Source organism: Mauremys reevesii, linkage group 6 (genome assembly GCF_016161935.1).
Source record: "Mauremys reevesii isolate NIE-2019 linkage group 6, ASM1616193v1, whole genome shotgun sequence".
Taxonomy (NCBI): Eukaryota; Metazoa; Chordata; order Testudines; family Geoemydidae; genus Mauremys; species Mauremys reevesii.
Window position 1 is genome coordinate 20,974,732 of NC_052628.1, and position 25,177 is coordinate 20,999,908.

Genomic DNA, 25,177 nt, shown 5'->3' on the forward strand with positions numbered 1-25,177 from the left:
AGGATGAAGGAATAATCAGGAAGGGACCTTGAGATAAAAGGGAGGAATCAGGGTTCAAATGCCTGGCTGCTGTGATAGAGCCAAAATGTAATTTAAGCTGGGAAGGTATTGGTCCCAGATGCCTGAGAACAACAGCCTGCCTAAAAGAGGGAAGAGCAGTAGCAGTGCTTTTTCCTGAGGTGAAGGGAAGCTCTGACTACAACTTTTCATCCACTCAGCAAGTGGGAATACTGGCCACTTGCATGTATGTGGCTTTTTCCCGTCTGAGTTGAGTTCACAGACTCTTTGAAAGTCCAGTGAATAGGAAAGACCCATAGTAGGAAGGATGAGCCTGGATGTGAGATACAAGTAAACTTTGTTTTACCTGATGTTTTTCACTAAGCATCCAGGATCACCATTCCTTCCCACCTGTACTGGGAATTGATCTACCTTCTTTTGATCGACATTGAGAACTATGCCTTATGTACTCTTTTGGTGAAGTTTAAACATTTAACCTTAACCACGCCTAATGTTACATCATGCAAGTTCTTTTGAGCTATTTTTCAGCTTTGAAAGGAAACTTAACTGAATTCTTAGTGAGGGAGGAACAAAATTCCTGTTTTGACCTGGACAGTTTCAGTCTTACACAGTATTTTATCTGAGGACTTTTATTATGCTGCTATTGTCATATGTAAAAAGTTCAAAATGTATAATTAAAAGAAAATCTTAAACTAAGCAGATTTTAACTTTGTAGTTTCTTTGAAATGCATAAAAATAAAATGTCTGTGTGGTATCTCGAAAGTACAGAATTTAGTTTTAATCCAGCTGGGCTGTACTTCTAATACAACATTCATTTTCCTAAAATAAATCACTATATATTCTAACACTGAATTGTTATCCAAAACATTTTAAATGGTTCTCTTTGTAGAAGCAAACAGGTCTGTGTTTGTGAAATTGTGCATAAGATATTTTGTGCCTATAGTCTTATTACCAGTGGTTTTGATAATCTGCATCATAAAATCAAAAACACTGGAGATGGAAAAAGAACTGCTGGATACTTATCAGTGGAATTTTGTTTCCCATGATATAGTCAATAGTGCTTTCTTCATTTAAACCACATCTTCTGTTCCTAAAGTGGATTCTGTGTCTGGGGGGTCAAAACCAGAGCAGTCACTCTTTTTAGTTTGGGGTGAGTCCTATAATCTGGCAAGGGAATCAAGGATATATCCCCAAAGACAGAATCTTGTTGGTTCCTGACCTTTCATACTGCTGAACATTTTTACCTACCCCCCCCCCCAAAGCTCCCCAAATCAGTGAAATGGATATTTTCTTAAATTTCTAAAATATTAGCTAGTTAGCTAGTAATTGGTGTCTCTCTTTACATATTGTCTTTGAGGAACATCAGCATTGTCCTTCTGGTAAGGCAACCTTGAATCATGGCTGACAATACATAGCACAAAGCCAAGGGGTCTAAGCAGCACGACAATTTCCTTCTAGCCGTGTACTGAAAGCGAGTTCCCTGTTAACATGTCCCTCCCTTTAGTGTGCCAACCAGGGTAGACTCCATGCTAATTTGCAATTCAGTGAAGACCTCGCAGAAGAGAAATGTAACTGAGTGCTGGTCTACGAAGGGAGTTCACTGAGTTCAAGCACACTAGCAGATCCACTGTACATAAGCAGAAGTAATAGCTTGCAAATATCTTTAGTCCTCAAAGTCTCAAGGATCTGCTATAGTGGATGTTTTAGTAGCTTTTATGTCCCCTACCTCCTTTACAGATGATGAAGAGAAGATCTATACGTAGCACTAAGGAAAGGAAGCAGTGTAGCTGTTTGGGGCAGGGACTGTCTCTTTATTCTGTGTGTACCGCGCTTTGCACAATAGAATCCTGGTCCTTGACAGGGGTTCCACAGCACTATGATTATATTACTGATAAGTTACTCTAGGCTTCAGTTGCTTTCTTTTTGCTTCCTGCTGGTGTATGATAAACGACAATTCTAATTTATTATTTTCATCCATGGACATTTTACATATGGCTTTGTGTTCCAGAATTGTTAAACTGGCTGTGTTTGCCTAGGAAGAAATAGATTTTAAGGCCAGGTGGGACTGTTTAACTATCATTTTAATCTATGCTGAAGTCCTGAAGGATGCTGGCCAAAGAACCTCACCCAATAATTACTATTTCAATCCAATAACTTCTGTTTGAACTCTAGCATATCCTTTAAAAAAATCCAGTCTTGATTTAAATAGGTAGGATTTGTGCTCATGAAGGTTTCATTCCTCTCCTTATCCTAATTCCTCCTTTCTGATCACTGCTGTCCATTGTGCAATAGCTTCCCTGACCAAGCCTAATACAGGTATCAACTGCTGCCTCAAAGGTGGAATTGCTGCAGATGCAAATCTCCAATCCCCATCTCTGATTCTTAAAGAAACAGTATAAGGCCAAGAAAACAGAAGACCAGATGAAAAACACAAATGTCCTCAGTGATTTGGATGAACTTTAAAAATGGTCTGTTTTCATTTATAACCGAAGAGCCTATCCTTGGCTCTAGGCACTTTTAATATTTATAAAATACACAGTACAATATATAAAATTCACATTATCACATTCAACACAGCCACTGCCAATGAACCTATAATAACTCCCACATATATTGTGACTTCATTCTCTCCCTCAACTAGCTCCCTTCCCAAATATCTGTGAGCATTTATGGACTTTTCAGCATGCCTGGATAATCATCAATGTTGGGGTCTGGCAGACCGAGTGGAGCAAGTTCTTGAGTCTAGGATGCTTCAGGAAAAAATAATAACCTGCCAGAAAGCCCCACCAATTTTTTTAAAACAAAGTGGGCTTGAGCATCTTCACTGATCTAAAATGCAGAGGTTTATTCTAGTCAGAGAAATCATCTCAGATAGGCAGTTCCCAAATTCTTCAGGGCTTTAAGTTTTTTAAAAAGTCCTTTTAAAGTCCATTCTGAAATCAGCAGGCAGCCAGAACACATCTGCGAGCATTGATACTATGTGCTGTTAGTGAGAAACACGGCCAATAAGTGGGTTGCCACATTCTTCGCTAGCTTCAGTTTCTAGATGGTCTCAAAATGTATCTCTGTTTAGAGCACAGCCTGTTAATATAGTCTTGAGGTGGCAAAGGCATGTATGTATTGCTGTAGCAAGATCCTGAAATGAAAGAAAGTCAGTCATCTTACCATAACAGATGGAAAATGTGGCTACAGCTCCTATCTGAATAGCCTAGGCTCTAGCAAGATCCTTAAATTGCAAATGTGCATATAATCTTCAGTTTTTATGGCCATGACTTGCATTTACCAACATTAGGTTTATCTGGATTGAACATCAGTCTGTTAGCTCTCCTCTAAGCCCCAATTTTATGCAAGCACTAGGAAACGTATACAGAAAATTCCCTCTGGAACATTAATTGCTAGGAGTGACAGACATGGTGAAGGTAGAGACAAATTATTTTGATGTCCATGATTGTTGATCTTGGCTCACCTCTGCATTTCTTTTTACAGTAGTTTTATGGTAGTCTCTAAGCTCTTATTCTTTCTGACTGTCATCATTTTTGTTCTGTGAACCTTTTTGTATCTTTCTGGTAATGAGGGTCCCGTACTGAATTAATATTCTAGACATTGCTGTATCAAAGCCATATTGAGACTACTAACCTTCCTGGTTTTTCACATGAAGCCTTTATGTCTATATCTGCAAGGTAAAGGTGTGATTCCCCTGCTTGTGTACACATACTCACACTAGTTCTTATGAAGCTAGTACAAATATAAATAGCAGTAGGACTGGTAGCAGCAGTAGAAGCATGGTTGAGCTGTGCTGAGTACATACCCACCTGAGTGGGTATATATTTGGCATGGTTCAACTGTTCCTCCGCTGTTGCTGCCAGTGTTACTGTGGCTACACTGCTATTTGTGCTCGTGCTAGCTCAATGAGAGGTAGGGTAAGTATGTGTGCACGAGCAGGGAAATTACACTGCTATATTGCAATGTAGACATAGCCTACAACATTTATCATAAAGATGCATTGTCCTCTTTTGCTACCAGATCACATTGCACAACCAAGATTAATTTGAAGTCCAGTGTTGACCTTCAGGGTACATCTACACTGCAGTGTAAGTGTTAGTCTATGAACCTTGGGTTTGCAAGCCCAGGCCTTGAGCCTCCACACTGCATATTGATTCTGGGTTTAGAATTTCTGGAGCTCGGCCTCAAACCTAGGGCTCCAGCTTCCAAACTGCAGTGCTGAGTCAGACCTGAGTCAAACCACTATATCCCAGGCTTCCTAGCACCCTCTCCAGATGTGGCCGCTTTAAGCTTTGGTTTATTGCGCAGCATGGGAAAACTTGGCTGTCCACCATGCATGTACAAGAAGTTCCCAACAGATCCTGCCAAGTTGTCTTTTGGGTCTGCATTCTCCCAGCAACAGGAGCAGTAACATTGGGAGGAGCCACCATTTGAAGAGCGTCTCTTGCTTACGCTTTCACTCCTGTTTCAGCAAATGGGCAGAGCATCCATTAGATGCCATTGGACATTCTGGCAGCAGATTATGGTGGAGGAGGAGGATGATAGGCGTGGAAAAATGGAACTGGCTGATGCTGCTTGTGGCTCTTGGTGTAGCTGTTGATGTCTGTGTAGATACGCATTCCTAGAGCCCAGCCCAAGCAGAGATTAATGGGATCACATCATCATGCAGACCCGGAATGACCAACAGTGGGTCCAGAACTTCTGCAGGAGGAAAGTTAAATTTCTGGAACTTTGTGAGCAGCTTGCCCTACCCTCCAGCATCACAACAAATGCATGTGGGCGGTCGTACGAGTCAAGAAGTGGGTGTCTATAACCGTCTGAAAGCTGGCTTATAACCCAGACTACTACAGGTCCATCACTAACCAGTTTGGCGTTGGAAAGTCGCTGTGAATAAAGTGTTCATGGAGGTTTGGGAGCCAATCAGGCGTGTGGTTTACCCAAACAGGCCAAAACAATATTCCTGAAGTAACTGGTGGTTTTGAGAGAATGGGGTTTCCAAACTGCGCCAGGGCCATGGACTGGACTCATGTGCCCATTGTTTGCCCTCTTCAAGGAACATGTGAGTACATAAACTGCAGAGGGTTCCACATTATTATGCAGGCCCTTGTGGACCACAGAGGCCTATTTATGGATGCTAGTGGGGGGCTACCCTGGAAATGTTCATGATGCCATGGTTTTCCGGTGGTCAGGAGTCTACAGTAGACTGGGATACTATTCCCACCAAATGACATTGTCATAAATGGAGTTACTGCCCCCACTGTTATTCTGGGGGACCCCATATATCCCCTTTTGCATTGGGTATGAAACCATATCCTGATCTCAGAGGAACCAGCAAAAGAACATTCAGTTACATTCTTAGCAGATGCAGAATGGCAGTTAAATGTGTATTTGGCAGACTGAAATCCCACTGGCACTGTTTACAGACACATTTGGAAGCCTTTGTCATGAATGCTGTCCATATTATTGTGGCTTGCTGTGCTCTTCATAATACTTGTGAAGCCAAAGGTGAGCCATGTGCCTGTCCATGGAGCTATTACAGTAATGGATTGCTGAACTGGTGCACTCAACCAGAAAGTCCACCTATCACAGCTAGGACAGGATGCATCTAGGCACACAAATCAGGGATGCTTGGTGCTCCCACATCATGGACTCATGGAAGAGGGAGAATACTAAGTTTATGAATATGCTTGCACAGTCTTTACATCTTGCAATGAAATGTATGTGGGAGGTTGATAGCCGTGCATTGTAGTTATGAATATCATGACAGCTTATGAAGTGGCAAGCACTGGATTTTAGAGTATGGTTTGATTTAGATAAATTTATTGAGAAATAATGATTGCATACAAATTCCGAGTTTTCCCTTTTTATGTGATAACTTTTTATTATTTGAAGTATACATTACATGATATAGTGCAGTGATGCCAATAAAATTTCTTAATAAAATAAACTTTATTTTTTGAAGATTTATTAGAAACACACAATATTAAACCAAATTGTTTGGAACTGATTGCACTATCAGCTCCTACTGTTGAGTGTCCCTGGCCCCCCATTCTCCTTTGCCTTTCTTCTACCTTTAGTGTGCACTTGGTGCCACAGCAGGTGGGTGGAGCTGTTCATGGGGGCAGAGGTCAGCAAGTGGTTGTATGTATGCAAGGAGGAGGGGGCTAGCATGGGCTGGAGATCTGCATGTGGTAGATTTGCCGTATCCAACTGCTGTTAAGTCCTGATTGCATGGGCCAGCCAACCATGGAATTGTCCAAAGTGTTCCTGGTCTGCAGCACATGGAACCACGGAGGGGGGATTCCGGCCGTGGTGCAGGTGCAGCAAGAGGCTGTATTCTGATGGCTAAAAGCATAAGGTCTCGAACAGGTCTTTCGGCTGAGCTCTATCTTTTTTCCTCAACTGATATTCCTCCTCCAGAAACTGTGCTGCAAATCTTCCTTATGTACTGAAACTCTGTCCTCTCACTCTGCAGCCTGCCTGTGTCTTTCCACTTGCCGCAAATCTTTTTCCCTCTGGCACTGCACCTGCTTGTTGGTCCAGAATGTCCAGAAACACTTCCGCTTGGACTGGTCTGTGACAGTTCTGCATCCCAGGGGCCTGCTGAAGTGGGTCCATGCTGCTGAGGTGGCAGGACCATCAGACATTGAAGGACCATCAGAGCTGAAAGAGTCTAAAAGCAGATATCAGACTGTGTGCATTATTGTTTGTGTTTCCCAGAGAGGTTCAGTGCCTCGTGAAACAACAAGCTAAAAATGATCCTTTGTAACCTGAGCTCGTGTAGATTCTGAGAGGAATGCCTCAGCTTCCAGAAGCTCCTTAGACAAAATTCAGTTAATCACAGTGAAAAGACTGCACAGACAATGGTAAGTTACAATTTACTATGATTTTGTTTAAAAATTACAGAGCTCCTTGGCCTTTTGGGGATTGTTGAAGGGCTGGTGCAGCTTTCTACATAAACCTTCTCTCTACTTTCAGGCATTCCACATTCTTGAGGACATCACCAATCCTAGAGGTCCCAGAATGGCGAAGGGGGATTTTATTCCAAGCTTCTGGTGGCAAGACAGTTGTGTCTGAGACAGAGGTGTTCCTTGACAGAGCAGCATATGTACGAGTGGAGTGGGCTGTTGACCTATAGAGGAGGGCCTGGGAAATATTCCCTTCCCTGAAATTTGTCTGCCTATCTGGAGTCCCTACTACAGGGAAAAAGTGCTGCTTCAGTGCCCAGGATTGGCTCAGAATTCATGAGGGAATCAACAGAATGCTGCACAATTGTCCACATACATGATTGTCTCCCTACAGCTTTGTACAGCACTGATAGGCTGTTCTGAATGCATCTACCCAGGAACTACGTGTAAACACACATTCCATCCTCCCCCATCTTCTTGGCACATTTCTGTACTGCATACAACCTCCTGGGTGTACTCCTGGTTGTACTCCAGACATTGATTTTGTCACCCATGGACTACACTTAACCTCCCCGACAGTGGACAATTTTCTGTTTACAGGCAGCTTGTTATGATGTGGCATGCCTGATTTGTACAGTGTGGTGTATTAAAAGGGAAAGCAGTATTGGTTCTTATTTTACACACCCTGGCGCATCTCTGTAAACATGTGTGAGTTTCTAGTAAAAATTTAGTTTTAAATGCTTGTTTCACTGTTCTTTGTATTTCCTTGAATCATAGGTGCCAACTTTCCCTGGCACCGGTGGGAGTTCGTGCCCCCCCGGCCCTGCCCCGACTCCACCCTTTCCCCACCCCTGCCCTGCCCCCATTCCAACCCCTTCCCCAAAGTCCCCGCCCCAACTCCGTCCCGCCCTGCCTCTTCCCCGAGCGCGCCACATTTCCCTCTCCCCCCCGAGTTGTGTGAAACAGCTGTTTCGTGGCACAAGCGCTGGGAGCTAGGGGGAAAAAGCGGGCACATGGCGCACTCGGAAGGAGGCGGAGCGGAGGCAGAGGTCAGCTGGGCGGGGAGCTCCCGGTGGGTGCTGAGCACCCACCAATTTTTCCCAGTGGGTGCTCTAGCCCCGGAGCACCCACGGAGTTGGTGCCTGTGCCTTCAATCCCTCGTGGTGTGTGTCTGGAGGGGCTTATGCCACAGCGCTAGGCATTAGCAGATATATGTTGGTGCCCACAGCTTGCAATAAATTTTGTACTGGGTTATAAATAGGAAATTCCTCCCATCCCTATGTTAATAACAACAAACATGGAGCCAGAAACTTAACAGGCTCAGGGACTACTTCTGCCTTTTGCATTTCTGATGCTGCATTCTCTTTAGTAACTTTGTAATTCTGTTTAACAAAAGAAAAAAAATCGTGTTCCTTTGATGCTGCTTATTGCTGATGGTTCAGTTATTTGTTAATTTTGTCTCTCTTGTTACTGTGAAGACTGTGTTAAAAGCCACATTTATAACTACATCAAGCATTTTACAATTTTCAGTTATCTCTGTTTAGAAACCACCCTTCATTATGGTTTTGAAACTGCCTGGAATTTGTCTCAATACAACAGCGCCTTCCCTAAGGGCAACTGCTGTCTTTGAACTAGTGTCCTTAAACTCGCTTTATCCACATGACTTGGGTCCTTCAAGCTGTTCCACACAGACATAATCTGCATTGGTATGGAGACCTATTGAAGTCAATAGGGCTCTACATTGGCTCAGAAATCTGAGTGCGTGAAACTACTGGATGGGCACCATAGTTTGTGCACAGGGCTCGGGACTAGGTGCTGTACATTCCTTTATATTTTTATACTGAAATCCAAAACAGCTGTTAAAAATAACAAACTATGTTTTTATTTCATCTACTATATGTGTAGGATAACATGCAGTTAAGTCAGTGTTTCAGCTACAGGTGACTTTTTTAACATTAAAATCGGTTTTTACAATAATATGAGCATTTGTATTAAAAGTTTTAAAAGTAGGGCTGTGAAGCAATTTAAAAAATAATTGCGATTAATTGCAATGTTAAAAAATAATAGAATACCAGTTATTTAAATATTTTTTGATGTTTTCTACATTTTCAAATATATTGATTTCAGTTACAACACAGAATACAAAGTTTATAGTGCTCACTTTATATTTATTTATATTTATCAAAAAATATACACTTTGATTTCAATTACAATACGGAATACAATATATATAAAAATGTAGAAAAACATCCAAAATATTTAATAAATTTCAATTGGTATTCTGTTTAACAGTGCAATTATAACAATGATTAATCACGATTATTTTTTTAATTAATTTAATTAATTTTAATTTTTTTGTAGGGCCAAATTAATTAAATAGAATTCTCAGCCCTCTTCATTAAAAGTCTACCTCTTTTAAGAGACCACTTTTTGTGTTGATGCTTGAGTGGTCGATTACTATAGGTTTAACTGTATTTGGTCCATTTTTTTCATTAGGGATAGAAATCACACTTTCCAGATTCAATTATCAGGGACACTTGTCTTATCTTTTTTGACAACTAGACAAACAAGTGTTTCTAATCTTCAATGTCTCCCTAATTCTCTGGCTTTTCAAAAATTATTGTCAGTGATTTGGTAAGTAATACTTTCCTTAACACAAATGTATGTCATTTGGACCACCAGATCTGAATACAGTGGAATTCAGTAATTCACACTAATGGCTGCAACTATAATTTTGAATAAATTAATTTTGTAAATTTATAATTAAGTGCACAAACAATAAAATAAGGCTACTGTTATTTCAAAATGTACTTTTTATGCTTGAAAAGTGTAGTTTGTTTATATCAGTGTTTCTCAAACTGGGGTCGCCGCTTGTGTAGGGAAAGCCTTTGGCGGGCCGGGCCGGTTTGTTTACCTGTCCCGTTCGCAGGTCCAGTCGATCGCGGCTGCCAATGGGAGCTGCTGGAAGCGGTGGCCAGTATGTCCCTCGGCCCGTGTCACTTCTAGCAGCCCCCATTGGCCCGGAGCAGCGAACCGCGGCCAGTGGAAGCCGCGATCGGCCAGATCTGCGGAGGGGGCAGGTAAACAAGCGGCAACCCCAGTTTGAGAAACACTGGTTTATATGCTACAGTGCACCAGTATGTTTTTTGTAAAAGTAATAAAATCTTGAGTACAATACTCTGCTAACAGTCTTTACTGAGAAGGTGAATTATTCTGAATCAAGAAATGCAGATTAGAAAAGTCTGAATTAGTGAGGTACAGTTGTGTATTATTTTCAAGAAGTGAATTTATTTAAAAGCAATTTCAAATCACTTACTTGAATCATGATTTAAATCATTAATTGTAATCCTCTTTTGAATTTGTACTTTTTAGTTATTTTCCTAAAGAAAGGTTAATTCACATTATTTGTTAACTGTTAAAACATTTTGATTGGGAACTAAATGTAGCCTTCATATTAAATTTGATCCTTCTTTTTGGTAACCAGGAGGATGCACTATCTATACACATTAATTAAGCTATTACATAAAGCGTAAGTTATATTTATTCAAATTCTTAATTTTTACATTTTGTGTATGTTAGAAAATGGTGAATAATGCATTTCTTATTTACTTGATGGTTAATTTTTAACATGTGAGCCTGTCAAGCTCTAGTTGGATAGAAATTCAGATCAATTAAAAATGCACAACACCAGTATTTTAAATCTTTTTGTTAAATAAAACTACCGTAAATATGGTGCATACATAACAAAAAAATTATGAAAGATTTCTTTGCATTGTAAACTAACCGATTTATTAAACAAATGAAGTATTGTCTATAGTTAATGAATTGAACTGATTGGTTTTGGTCATCATGTCCTTCAAGATTTTAAAACGAGTAGATTTCATCCTCTCACCTAGTTTTTTTTCCCCCATAGGTTGGAAGAGGAAAATAAATCCCAGTTGGTTTCTTAACTTTGAATGAACTAATCATTGAATTGAACTGGTTGACTAAACAAATACATTGTTTTCTGTGCTCCTGCAGAAGAGGCTACTGCTGTCAAAAGTTGATTTAGCATTTCAACAGTCTGATTCCAGGTGCTTAGCCAGTTCCTCCAGTTCAGTGTTGAATGCTAATTTTTTGTATTTAATTTACACAATTTTAATATAAGAAGCTTAGGCCATAATATAGTTGTCGGTTGCAAATTAATTTAAAATAGGTTTATTTAAAAAACATTTAATTTAAATAAAAATCCAGATTTTTTTAAAAGCTTGATTTTTATCGACCCTGTTTTCATTCTAATTCCTGCTTTTTATTCATAGTAGGGCTGTCAAGAAATTAAAAAAATTAATTGCGATTAATTGTGCAATTAAAAAAATCGTGAAATTAATCGCATGATTAATCGCACTGTTAAACAATAATAGAATACCATTTATTTAAATATTTTTGGATGTTTTGTACATTTTCAAATATACTGATTTCAATTACAAGACAGAATACAAAGTGCACAGTGCTCACGTTATATTTATTTATATATATTTAGTTTTGATTACAAGTATGTTAAGCATATCTGGCACGTAAATACCTTGCAAGGCTGGCTACAAATCCCATGCAAATGCCTGTTCTCACTTTCCAGTGACATTGCAAATAAGAAGTGGGCAGCATTATGTCCCATAAATGTAAACAGACTTGTTTGTCTTAGCGAATGGCTGAAGTAGAAGTAGGACTGAGTGGACTTGTAGGCACTAAAGTTTTGCATTGTTTTGTTTTTGAGTGCAGTTATGTAAGAAAAAAAATCTACATTTGTAAGTTGCTCTTTCACGATGAAGAGATTGCACTACAGTACTTGTAAGAGGTGAATTGAAAAATACTGTGTCTTTTGTTTATCATTGTTACAGTGCAAATATTTGTAATAAAAAGTAATATAAACTGAGCACTGTACACTTTGTATTCTGTGTTGTAATTGAAATCAATATATTTGAAAATATAGAAAAACATCCAAAATACTTAATAAATTTCAATTGGAATTCTATTGTTTAACAGTGCGATTAAAACTGTGATTAATTGACAGCTCTAATTCATAGGTATTTTTACAACCTCTTTATTATTTCCTAATTTTCCAAACTTTCTTTTTCTTGTTAAAGACAGATGTTAAAACTGATTTCACATGCCTTGCCATTTTTAGTCATCCTCATTTTATATGGTTCTTTTTTCTCACTAGAAGTATTCTCCCTTCTCTGCTATATTTGTGAAAACCCTTTTAATTCTTATCTCCTGTAGCTATCAGCAACTTGTTCTTTCTCTGGTGCCACTGCCCTCATCACATGACATCTGTCCTACAAAGAGAACCATTTCTTCTCTCTACCCAGTTTTCTCTATCGTCACCTCTGTTATTCCCCATTTCTTTTTTTGAGGACACTGTTAATTCTCAAAATTACAGCCATCATACCACTGTTGGCCTCCAAAACAAAACCACCACCCATCCCCAAGTTAACGATGTGTTACTTACTGTTTCTCCATATAGTACAGGAAGTAGTGATCTTATCTTTTAATGACGTCATTTCCTACCACATCCTCAATCCATTTCAATATCTCCTGCCTTTTCCTTAGCACTGAAACTACACTCCTTATTGTGGTCAGTTACTCCCTCCCATTGTTCTGATCTTGGCTCCCTTACACTACATTATTTTCCTCTTTGACCTCAGCACAGTATTTGACATTATTGGCTACATCAAGCCTATGTTTTAAACATGATGGTGGTATCTGATATTCTTTTGTCTTTCTAATAGCTATTGGAACATGGATTATAGGTCCACTAAAGGCTGTCCTTGAAAGTTCTAGCTGCGTTCAGTTCTTTGTGTACTGTTTCCAGCATGGATGTCCAGAGTCTCTTCTATCAGAGCACAAAGAATTTCTGAAATCCTATGCTGCGACTATGAAGAAAAGATTATTTACCTCCACAGTAGCATTTGCAAAGTCCATGGCAACTGAACTGATCTGAGGTGGCAGGCTAGTAAATGTAATGTGGTGATGGCTGAGCTTATTTAGTAGTGAGGAATTTCAGGGTTACTTTTTTTAAAAAGAGCTTTGTCAGGGTTTGTGTACAAAATAAAAAAAATATTGCTTAGATTAAATACTTGCAACATATAATATGAAAATTCTAATTTATATTAAAACTTCCCTTTTAACTCCTGGGAAAGTCTCCAGCCTCTCTTATTTGTTTGTCTGCTGAGCAATCTATTCCACTGTCACAAACTATCAGCCGTATCTTGCCATGGAATGGCTAGTTGTTGGTTCGCCAAGAGTGGTGTACAGTAGAAGTGCTGATACTCCCAGGCTACCCAAATCCTATTACAAGTAGACTTGCAAATGTGTTTTTCAGATGACTGCCTGCCACATGACAGCTAAATTCCTGGGCTGCACAAAGTTGTCTCCTGATTTTCATAGCCCATAGGGTTTTCCATATTAGATCAAACCAAAGATACCTCAGACCCAGTAGTATCCTGTCTCCAGAAATGGCCTGTGCTTGATGTTTCAGAGGCATGTAAATACCCAAGCATCAGTAAGATATCTGGACATAGGTGCAGTCCTGGATGCAGTGTGGGTGGGGTGGTGAGTGGAAACTAACTTCCTGATACTTGTTAGCTATCAGCTGAATGGTAGACATGTGAGTTTCCAAAAGTGGCAGGATTGGACCCTCAAGTCACTGTACAGACAAAATGGCAATTTTCCCGGTCTTTAGACTTTTATATTATCTGCCTGCCTTTTGAAGGTGTCCATCACCAGTGTATCAGGGCACCAAACACAGCTATTAGACATGCATTATTTTGTTCCCAAACACTTGTACTTACTATAACAAGACTGTAGCCCATCTCAGGATGGATGGTCAGTTCATCTGTAAAAATCACATCTCAACACATCTGAAAAACTTTTAAGGGAGCCCAGTCCTCTGATAACATAAAATGAGTTACAGAAACTGAACACACATGTTTAAATGTCACAAGCAAACAATTCTGTTGCAACTCAGCCTTGATTATCTGAAATGTAGTCCTGTCCCCCATCCCCATCATCTTTTCAAACTATGGTTTGGGGAGCCCTTCTGGGTGATCCATGGAACATAATCTGTCATATTAGTGAAGCCTCTGTCATTCTTTAAAGTAATGATAATTTCTTCCAGATGTGGCCCAAGACAAGAGTTGTAGGGTTGTTCTATATGGGGGACATTTTTCTAAAATGCTACTCTCTGTTTCTAAAACTAGTTAAGCCAAACAGATTTTAATGGTGGCTGAAGCTTTAGGATAGATTCATTTTTAGATCCTGAACCATTTTTACTCAACCAGTGTCAAAAAGCAGATTTTGAACTAAGTGTCAAATTTAAAGTGAAGAGCAGAATCCTTAGCTTTTGCAGTTAAATACCTCAAGAGAACTGTAGCAGTGAGTAGCATCAGTATAGCTGAAATAGGGATGGGACCTAAGGTCTCTGTTAAACTTTTAAAAGTCTTGGCCTGTTTTACATTTTTATTGCTGTACACATACATAAGCTCTCTTTTGTGGTAAGTTTGAGAAAGATAGTGGATAGGTCACTTCAGTGGATCTGCACTGGTTTACATCCCCTAAGGCTCAGACCTTTGAATCTTCCTTGTATACCAGAAATGGAAACTATAGGCATGGGCTAGCGCTGATTATGTAGAGAATAAAGTACTGAGGATATAGGCGTGAAATAACATGTTTTGGATATTTCAGTACAGATGGAAGCACCAGAGAGGCAGGAAGGCTACTGAATAGTCACAGAGCTGCATGCTGTAGTTCCTGTTATGCAGAATTATTGTTTTTAAAAAAGAAAAAAAAAACCCATTCAAACAGTCCTATCCCATTTCCCCCCTTCAAAAACAAACAAACAAACAGTCCCCCAAACAAAAAGAAAAACCCAACCTCCACCACTACTGCCACCACAATAACCTGGTAAATTTGTTAATTTTATTTTTAATACCTTATTTTATTTTACTTGTATCACATCCTGAGTGTGCTCCAATAAACCTAATCTGAGCAGCTGGCTAGTGATATCTCTCCATGGGGAGATTAAGATAATTTAAATTCCATTGAAAATCAAAACTTGTGTATATGGTCTTTAGGAGATCCTATGAATTTGTGACCCGGCATCCTGTTTTTCTCTGGTTGGGTTGTCAGTGAAATAGTTGAGAACTACTGCGTTCTTCCAACAAAGGCATCTTCCAGTTGTATTTTAACTATCTGTGATGTTATGTTATGTTCATGGTTAACGCTAACAAAGCTGGAGTCCCTGCAAAGCCATTTTATTGTTCCCCTTACATACAAGGGCCAGAATTCAATAATCAAGCTTCTTTCCTCTTTCTACCCCAAATACCTATGCTGTGACCATGGCCTGAGATGGGAAGGGAAGTCTAGGTATTATGTTTAGACCAGGTATATGTATTCATGGAAGGAGTTAAGTGAGTAGTGAGTGAAGATTTCTGGTTAGTAGAAATAAAGAGGAATGTGTGATTTCCCCTAGTGATACATGGATGATACTTACTGATAGTACAAGGTGCTGAAGTTATAGCCGGAGAGCCCTCACTCAATAAGTAGCAGCTTGTTCTCCACACCATGTGCCCATCAAAACACTGGAGCACAAGCAATAAAGATGTCACTAGTACTTCATTCTGTCTTAGGTGGGAACCCATGGCCTGCATTCTGCTGCATTGTCTGACCCATCACTGTTCTTGTTAACTATATGTGACAACACCCAGTACTCCCTTTTAATTTTATCCTGTCAAACAGCTGCTTTAATGGTAGCAAGCAGAGTCCTCTGCCTATCCTGCACAGGAAGTAAGCATGCCACTAAGTTCAAGCTCCTGACTCTTTCATATCAGGTTTTCAGAGAGTTAGGACTTGTGTGCATGGGGAAATTGACAGGCAGCTATAACAGAAAATCCCTGCGTAGACACACTGTTCTGAAATAAATATGACTTTATTCTGAAGTAACTGCTTTGCTTCTAAAGTACTTTGGAAGCAGAGTAGTTATTCCAGGCTAAATCACTCTTATTCTGGAATAGAGTGTCTACACGGGTGAGTTATTCTAGAATAGTTAAATTGTACTGGACTAGCAATAGCAGAATAACTACAGTATTTCAGAATAGCTGTGCTGGTAAGTTTCCTCTGGGTAGACAAGGCCTTAGCTAAGATTCTTCTCAGGTGCTTATGAATTTGCACAAGGCAGATCTATCCCCAGCACTAGGTATTCTAAAGGCTGTAGTTGAACTTTAGTCCATCTGAAGCTCCCTGGACAAACCTTGAAATTAGAAAGTTTTTGCTGCTTTGTTACAGTCTCCGGGTCTGCTTCCTTATAGCCAAAAATGTTCTATTTTCATTAGTGAAAACTGGCTTGTCTTCCCAAATATCATTACTTTACAAATGAGTTCAATACGGTATTTTAGTCTAGGATGTCAAGTATCAGAGGGGTAGCCGTGTTAGTCTGGATCTGTAAAAAGTGACAAAGAGTCCTGTGGCACCTTATAGACTAACAGACATATTGGAGCAGAAGCTTTTGTGGGTGAATACCCACTTTGTCAGATGAAGTCTAGTCTAGTCTAGTCTAGGATGCATTTGTTTAAAGACCCTCTGAAAAATGTTACTGCATTACATCCACTGGTCAGGCAAACGATGTTGGTATGATATGTGTTTAAAAGCAGTTCAGTTAACAGGATTTTAACCCTAGAGTAGAGGGGGGCAAAAGGTCCTTTACAGGTACTCCTCATACTCTAACCTTGTGAAAATATTCTGGGGGCAGCTAATTAATAACCCACCCTTTTGTAAACTCAAAGGAATTTCAGTCTGCCTAGTTCTTGCAGAGAAAAAGGAAAGATTGCAGGGCAGTGTCACAGTTAACAAAGGGCAGCCACCATAACAAAAGTACTTAACAGTCAATGGGACTACTCAGAGTACATAAAGTTAAGCATGTGTGTAAATCTTTGCAGGATTCGGGGCCATGGTGGGTGACTGAAAATAGTCTGGGAAATAGCTTACTGAGGTTAACTGTTTACTGTGAAGACAGTTCAAATGCCCAGTACTGCAAAGACCTCATGACCTTAATTGATTCAGTCGCCAGATATGCTGTGTTGCTGTAGCCATGTTGGTCCCAATGTATTAGAGAAACCAGGTGAGTGAGGTAATATCTTTTATTGGCCCAGCTTCTGTTGGTGACAGAGACAAGCTTTTGAGCTACATAGAGCTCTTCCTCAGGTCTGGGAAAGGTACTCAAGACTGTCACCGATAGTTTGATCTTATATTTAGCTATGATACTCTTGAGTACCATTCCCAGACTTGAAGAAGAGCTCTGTGTAGCTCAAAAGCTTGTCTCTCATCAACAGAAGTTGGTCCAGTAGAAGATATGGCATCACCCATCTTGCGTCAGTCAATAGATGTCAAATAGCGGGCAACACACCTCCCTCTCTACTCTGTCTATTTAATTGGAGCTGAACTTATCAACCTAAACATATATACTAAATTGGAATTAATCCTGATGGAACCTGTTTCATAGCTGTACTGAAAAGTGAGTATTCTGGACATCCAAGTCATATAGAGGATAGTGTGATGGAACAATGCATTTTTAAAAGTGCATTTGATCTACAGTCTTTGTGTATGTTCAGTGGTTTGCCTAACCGTGAAAAGTACTAATGTGTAAGAGATCTAGGTTTTTAAGTTCCATAATGTAGAGGTGTCTGGCTTTTAAGCACAGGAGTAGGGTGCTTTTGAAAGGAAAGTGTAAATCTAAAATAAAAGGGAAAATTATAATCCCCAAAGGCTTCTTTTGTGCTGGTCTCACAGTGTAATCATTTGGCATGTTCGCTTCGACCTGGACAGCTATTGCATAATTTCTAATTTCTGAAAAGAAATTGTGATTTATAACACTTCTGTACATTCATGGGTGAAATAAGTGTGGTAACACTTCGCAAAACTATTTGCAAACTATGTATAGGGGCAGTATTTTATATATATATTGTATTAAAATATGGTTTTGATGTTTAATATACTGATATAAAGATTTTCTGCTCTTTTTACAGATTTGCTTCCAAACAAATACATGAACATGGGGGATATGAAGACCCCCGACTTTGACGACCTTCTTGCAGCCTTTGACATCCCAGACATGGTTGATCCTAAAGCAGCTATTGAGTCTGGACATGATGATCATGAAAACCACATAAAACAGAATGCTCATACAGATGAAGATTCTCATGTGCCATCATCATCAGATGTTGGTGTGAGCGTCATTGTGAAAAATGTACGTAATATTGATTCTTCTGAAGGAGTGGATAAGGATGGCCACCATTCCACAGGCAATGGCTTACATAATGGTTTTCTAACAGCATCTGCTCTTGAAAGTTATGGTAAAGATGAAGGGAAGTGTCTGAAAGAGGAGGGGTCAGCCTCTGAGGCTACTCTGAAAGACTCAGCTTTCAACCAGTTTAGCCCAATCTCAAGTGCTGAAGAATTTGATGATGATGAAAAAATAGAAGTGGATGATCCTCCAGATAAAGAAGAGATGCGTGCAAATTTCAGAGCAAATGTGTTAACAGGATCAGTTTCTCAGCAGGAATATGACAAACTAAAGATGCTTGGAGGGGAAAACTTGATTAAACCTGGAATTCCAATTTCAAGTAATGTAGATAAAAACAAAGGTGTTAAAAGAGAAACAGAAACAAACTCTGTGAATTTAAGTGTCTATGAACCATTCAAAGCCCGAAAAATAGAGGACAAATTGCTAAAAGACAATTCTGAAAACAGGGTACTTGATGGAAAACTAGGTACTGAAAAAGGTGAAACAAATCTTGTCAGCATTTCACAGTCCAAAGCAAAGTCATCAGCAAAGCTTTCTTCATGCATTGCTGCAATTGCAGCACTGAGTGCTAAAAAGGCAGCTACAGATACCAGTAACGAATTACAGTCTACTTCAAGAGAATCTTCTCCATTACCAAAAGACATGAATGAAAGTCCCCGGGCTATTGAGAAATCACCTGAATCTCAGAGTCTTATTGATGGTGCTAAAAAACCATCTATAAAACAACCCGATAGTCCCCGAAGTGTATCAAGTGAAAACAGCAGCAAAGGGTCTCCATCTTCTCCTGCAGGGTCAACGCCAGCCATTCCAAAAGTTCGCATAAAAACCATCAAGACTTCCTCTGGGGAAATCAAGAGAACAGTTACAAGAGTGTTGCCAGAAGTTGATTTGGACTCTGGTAAAAAGCCAGAGCAAACTGCTTCCATGGTAGCTTCCATGACATCTCTCCTATCCTCTCCAACGTCTGCTGCTGTTCTTTCTTCTCCTCCTAGGACACCTCTCCAGTCAGCAGTTGTCACTAATGCAGTTGCATCTGCAGAACTTGCACCAAAACAGGTCACTATTAAACCTGTGGCTACTGCCTTTCTCCCAGTTTCAGCAGTTAAAACAGCAGGTTCACAAGTTATTAATCTGAAGCTTGCTAACAATACTACAGTGAAAGCCACTGTAATATCTGCTGCTTCTGTGCAAAGTGCCAGTAGTGCCATTATTAAAGCTGCTAATGCTATACAGCAGCAGACTGTTGTGGTGCCAGCATCAAGCCTTGCCAGTGCTAAACTTGTGCCAAAGACAGTCCATCTTGCCAACCTTAATCTTCTGCCTCAAGGTGCTCAAACCACCTCTGAACTCCGCCAAGTGCTAACAAAACCTCAGCAACAAATAAAGCAGGCAATAATTTCTGCAGCAGCCTCACAGCCTTCTAAAAAAGTGTCGCGAGTCCAGGTGGTATCATCTCTACAGAGTTCTGTAGTGGAAGCATTCAATAAGGTGCTGAGTAGTGTTAATCCCGTCCCAGTTTACGTCCCAAACCTCAGTCCTCCTGCCAACGCAGGTATAACGTTACCAACACGTGGTTACAAGTGTTTGGAATGTGGTGATTCGTTTGCTCTCGAAAAGAGTCTGACACAGCATTATGATAGGAGGAGTGTGCGAATTGAAGTGACATGTAACCATTGTACAAAAAATTTAGTTTTCTACAATAAATGCAGTCTTCTTTCCCATGCTCGTGGACATAAGGAAAAAGGAGTTGTAATGCAGTGCTCTCATTTGATTTTAAAACCAGTCCCAGCAGATCAAATGATAGCGTCTCCTTCAAGCAATACTGCTGCATCGTCTACTCTTCAAAGCCCAATGGGAGTTGGCACACATACTGTAACCAAGATACAGTCTGGCATAACTGGAACTGTAATATCAGCCCCAGCAAGTACACCTATCATTCCAGCTATGCCTCTAGATGAAGACCCATCAAAACTCTGTAGACATAGTCTAAAGTGTTTGGAGTGCAATGAAGTTTTCCAAGATGAGACATCTCTTGCTACACATTTCCAGCAGGCTGCAGACACAAGTGGACAAGTAGAGTATCTTATGTTTAAATTCCAGTGTTTCAGCAGTAAGAATAGGAGATTTGAATATGTTTTTTGCTATCACTTAAACATTCATACCTCATTTGAGAGAAGTAATAAATACTTGAAAAAATATTTTAAAAATAGAAAAAAAACTGCAAGCACAAAATAGTGAATGTCATTGTTTTCAGAATTGGAGTATACTGTTAGAAAAATTTTATTCAATCCAGGTCTTAAAAGTTTACATCTGTAAGGGTGGTGGAGGTTTTTTAAATTAAGATTTAGCAAAGTTTCTTAGAACTGTGCCCTGAGATACTGATATTGGTAATGAGAATTTGTAGTGATCCTTTATTATGCTTTGGAATTTAAATATACAATGGAATCCACTTAATTGGCACCCTCCTTAACAGTACACTCACTTAATGGGAACGATTGTCTTATGGTTGATTGTGTCTTTGATTTGATTTCAATTTTTATTACTTGTAGTGCGTAAGTGTGCTAGGCGCTTATTTGGGTGCTACAGTGATTCTAGGCAATGAATAAATGGCACACTAACTCTATTTAAATGATATGCCTGCTGTGCTTTGCGGGCCTTCTGAAAATAGAAGTGAAAAGTGGTGTTTGCTAGCATATATTTCCAGCTGTGTGCCCATTTGTTTACTTGTTACTGCTTTCTTTCTCTCTTATGGTTGGTAAAACGAGTCAAATTTATCTTAATATAGTATTTTAAAAATGTTGTGTACATTGCATACTTTAAATAAAAACTTATTAAATAAAAGTGAAATAAACCAATGCACAATGTATTCTATAAGCCTCTGATAATTGAGACCATTGCTTAATTGGCATATTTGGATTTTCCCTGGGGTGTGCCAATTAAAAAGGATTCTACTGTATTTCAAAGCATTTCGCTGGCTTTCGTGTTGCAACTTCCTGTTATGTGTGAATGGAAAGCCAGTAAAATACACTCAGATCAACAGAGACAGGAGTGTGGTATAACATTCTTCATCTTACGGGCAATGGCAGGGGTAGACTTGCTGAGCTTTTGCACTTAGTAAGAAATCCTCTGATAGTACAGATGCAGATGGCTTCTACAAGGGCCTCCATATTATTTAAGACTCCTTGTGGGACTGTGCTCCTGGGATGTCTGTGAAGCAACACTTTGTAAACATCACCTCAAGTAGCTCATCATATAAAGGTAGATGAGTGTGGAAACACTGAATCCAGGATTGCGTGGATTATGTGACACAGTAGCAGATGCTATTCCAGCTATTAGCTGGGATAATAGTTACAGAGGGCCTGTAGTGAAATCTCATGGCCTTACTCTGGGTTGCTATGTGCGAATTCCCACCCTTTGAATGCTGTAGAGATTCCTGCATAAAGTCTGATTACTCAGGCTTTGGGTGAAGAAGGTGGAATGGTGAATTTTCACCCTTAGGTCCCACTATACTTTTTAACCAAGCGTTTAACCAGTTATTGGCATGGTTGACTCTAAATATATTTTGTGCCGATGCACAACATAGTTAAAACTCCGTAACTGGTCAGCTAACCCTTGCAGAGGCCTAGGCTGGCATACAGTTGGCTTTTTTGTAACTAATCCATTACTATTATTTATATTATGGTAGTGCCTAGGAACCCCACCTAATCAAGTCCCCATTGGGCTTGGCACTGTAAAAGCAAGTAACAAAGAAGACATTCCCTGCCCCAGAGAGCTCAGAAGCTACATATCAGACAGGACACGTGGCGTGCGGGTGGGCTGGGAGGATGAGGTAAGGATAAAATGAACAAAGTTGAGCAGAAAAGCATGAAAAAAAAATTCTCGATCATGCTGGGTTTTTGTTGGTGGTTTTGCCAGGGTGGGCAGAATATATTCATGTTTGTGTAATCGGTGTGGCTTGTGCTGTTTCCTCCCAGTTGTCCCTAAACTAGGATGTTCTTGCCTAATGCGCTGCTATTCTGTGCTGTGTGCATGTCCTTTGGACACATTTTCCTCTGCTGAGGCTTATGGGACAGCAGCCCAGATTTCCCCAGAATAAACCTGAGCAGGCAGAATGAGAGGTGCAGACATTCAAATACAGTTGTGAAGGCAGAAAAGCTGCTGTGGGGACGCAAACTAGACTGTATTGCATATAACTTGTGAATGACATGGCTGTCTCTAACTGGTAACAAAACCTCTTTAAAAGTTTAAGTGTTGACAAGGCCTTAGTGTCTGGCCATGTGATATTCTGTTTTCAAAGAAAAAAACAAGCATTTTAGCTACATCAGCCTCCATTATTTCAGTGAGCCACTGCAAGGGCAGAAAGTTTTAAATTCTCTTTTTATAAAAGGACACTGATCATAAATAAATTTTAAATGTTATAAATCTCTGTTGTTTGCAAAATCCTCTTTAAAAAACTGAATTATTTTTCCTATTTATTGTGGTCTTTTTCCTTTGTCAGACATGGTTTTAACCTCTCTGACCACTAGTATTACAACTGAGATGCAATGCCCAACGTGAAAGCAGCTTTAATGAACACGACTATTTTAGGTAACGACAGTATATCACATTTTTCTGACAAGATATGTTTTTGTGCTCTATCATCAATCATTGTAAGCATTGTTGTGGGAATAGTGTTTGTTGCAGAAGGACATTATCTGGGTATTTATTAATAATTTTTTAATTTTTCTCTGATTATAATATCCCTTTAGAAACTTGAAAGAGAAATATTATTTCTTTATTGACTTTTGTTCTTCCTTGTACCTGGCACTGGCTTATTATTGTAAAGTTGCTCAAGAATGTGGGTTGCTAGCACTGATTTGTTTTTTGGGGCAGTGGGGGGTGGAGAAGAGGTTGGAAAAGGTGGATTGATTTGGGGGGGATGAGGGAAGAACACGTGGAATTATTTGGATTTTGCAAACAAATAGAAAGCACAGTAACTTTTATTTGGAGGTTACCAATCTTCACAGTGTCCTTTTAACTACTCTTGCAATGCAGGTAGCACAAATGTTGTGTTTTGGTTTAGTTTAGATAATAATTTTTTCTTTTCAAAAATATTTCTCGGAAAGAGAAAACTATCCAAAAAACCCCATTGGCCCAACTGTTTGAACATGGAGGTCCTTCTCCATATATTATAGGAACTCTTCTGTGTTATTTTGTGAAAGATCCACACAAACCACTGCAGAAACGGACTATGTGTCTAATACTGTAGATGAATAAGGGCTTATCTACATGGCAGTATAGAACTATGTCAGTGCAAAGTAGGTACTTTTTAGAGCATGCCAGCAGGGCACACATGGAGCAATTAGAGTGCTTCACAAATTACACCCGGTTAGAGTTATTTGCCACAGTGTGTAGACAAGCCCAAACTTTATTCATGTAAGTAGTCCCATTGAACTTAATGGGCCCACTCATGTGTAGGTGCAGGATTGAGCCAGTGGGCTATATAGTGAACTTGAAGATAGTGAACTTGAAGTAATAAAATGTTCAGGTAAGATAGGCTTAGAGGTATAACTGCATAGCTCTCATGGAAGCTGTGTAGCCAATACCCCTTAATATGACTTAACTGGTCTTGTGGGGGGGGGGTTTCTCCTCACCACCATTTTCCCCCAAGCCTCTTCCTCCTTACTCCTAGATCCTAAATGAAGACGTAATGCTTGTCACACTGAGAAAAACATGTTTTGTTCTTATGTGGGTTGGAATGATAGACGTGGAAATTCAGGCCCACCTTAAGCCCAACATAAAGAGTTAAGCAGACGCGTTGGCTTGTAGAATTCCCTGGTAGTGTCTTCTTGTAAGCAGCTACAATTACAAATATTTTCTACACTTGTTAAAGTAGCAAACTGCCTACTTTGACAACTAGTATTGCTGGAGTTTTGTGACATTCTGGAGTGTTAGTGTTGTAGACTAATTATGCAAAGTGCTTGCTGTCACTTCTGAAACTGAGGAATACTTGGTGGATTGGTAATGGTGTATGGCTTTTCTGTGGCGTAACATCCAGGTTTTCTTTTGTAGTGCTGCAAACAAAGATACTTTGGAAGGAATATGAAAAATCCATATATTTCTATTATTGGAATAAGAAGTTTTGTTTTGCCATTTTCTTATGTAATCAAAGAATACTCCAGATTCTCCACTATTGTATTACTACTTGTTAATACGTAGATGGCAAAAGATAAATTGTGGCAGTGGTACTGAAGCTCAATAAATGTGGTAAGAACATTTTAAATAGAGTTATGGTTAGTCAGGCTTTTGCCCTTAAGCCTGTGATTAACACAAAATTAAAACCCCACGTTAGTTCTATTAGTAATGGAAGTCATAATTCAGTGTTTCAGGAGTTATTTGTTGGGACAATTAAGAACAAATATTTGGCTTTTTAAAGTTTGTGTGTGTGTAAAATGAGGACATTTTGTGGCACATGCTTAGAACAAGCCCATGCTCCAACATATAGGGCCATCAAGATTATAAAGTTTAAAAGTGAGCTGCTTAAAAATAAACTCCCTAATTCAGTGTAGAGTTCAAGATATTTCATGTTAATATTCTTCTTTAAAATAAAACTTTATATAATTGTTTTTCTGGGTTTGCATGGGTCCTCAAAAGCGTTTAGACCGAGATACTGCATTATGAAAGGAATAAAAATGAACTTACTTTGTCTCTTGTCAGGTTTCTAAAATTAGAGAGTAGTACAAAATAGTGTCTTTAAAAAAGAATCCCTTTATAGCTGAAATACTGGCATCTTTGAAGTCAAAGGCAAACTTCCATGAAGCCAGGATTTCACCTTATATATTTAGGGTCTGATCCTGCAATCCTACTCAGATAAGCAATCCTTACCGGAACATGCCTGTGACCCTGGTGGAGAATCACCATAATATTAATAAAAAGT

The 25,177-nt window shown here is 39.5% G+C and overlaps 1 protein-coding gene across 8 annotated transcripts in view; it reads left to right on the plus strand.

Annotated features, from left to right (window-relative positions):
* The window catches only part of ZNF532 (zinc finger protein 532), an 85,043-nt gene that overhangs the window by 25,717 nt on the left and 34,149 nt on the right, over nt 1-25,177 (plus strand). For 7 of the 8 annotated variants that reach the window (XM_039545501.1, XM_039545507.1, XM_039545508.1 and 4 more), the window contains one exon: nt 17,984-20,334. In XM_039545501.1, coding sequence (XP_039401435.1) covers nt 17,984-20,334 — 2,351 coding nt within the window. Of the gene's footprint in view, nt 1-10,842; nt 11,003-17,983; nt 20,335-25,177 lie in introns of all 8 variants that reach the window. The other variant, XM_039545503.1, reaches the window with a different exon arrangement.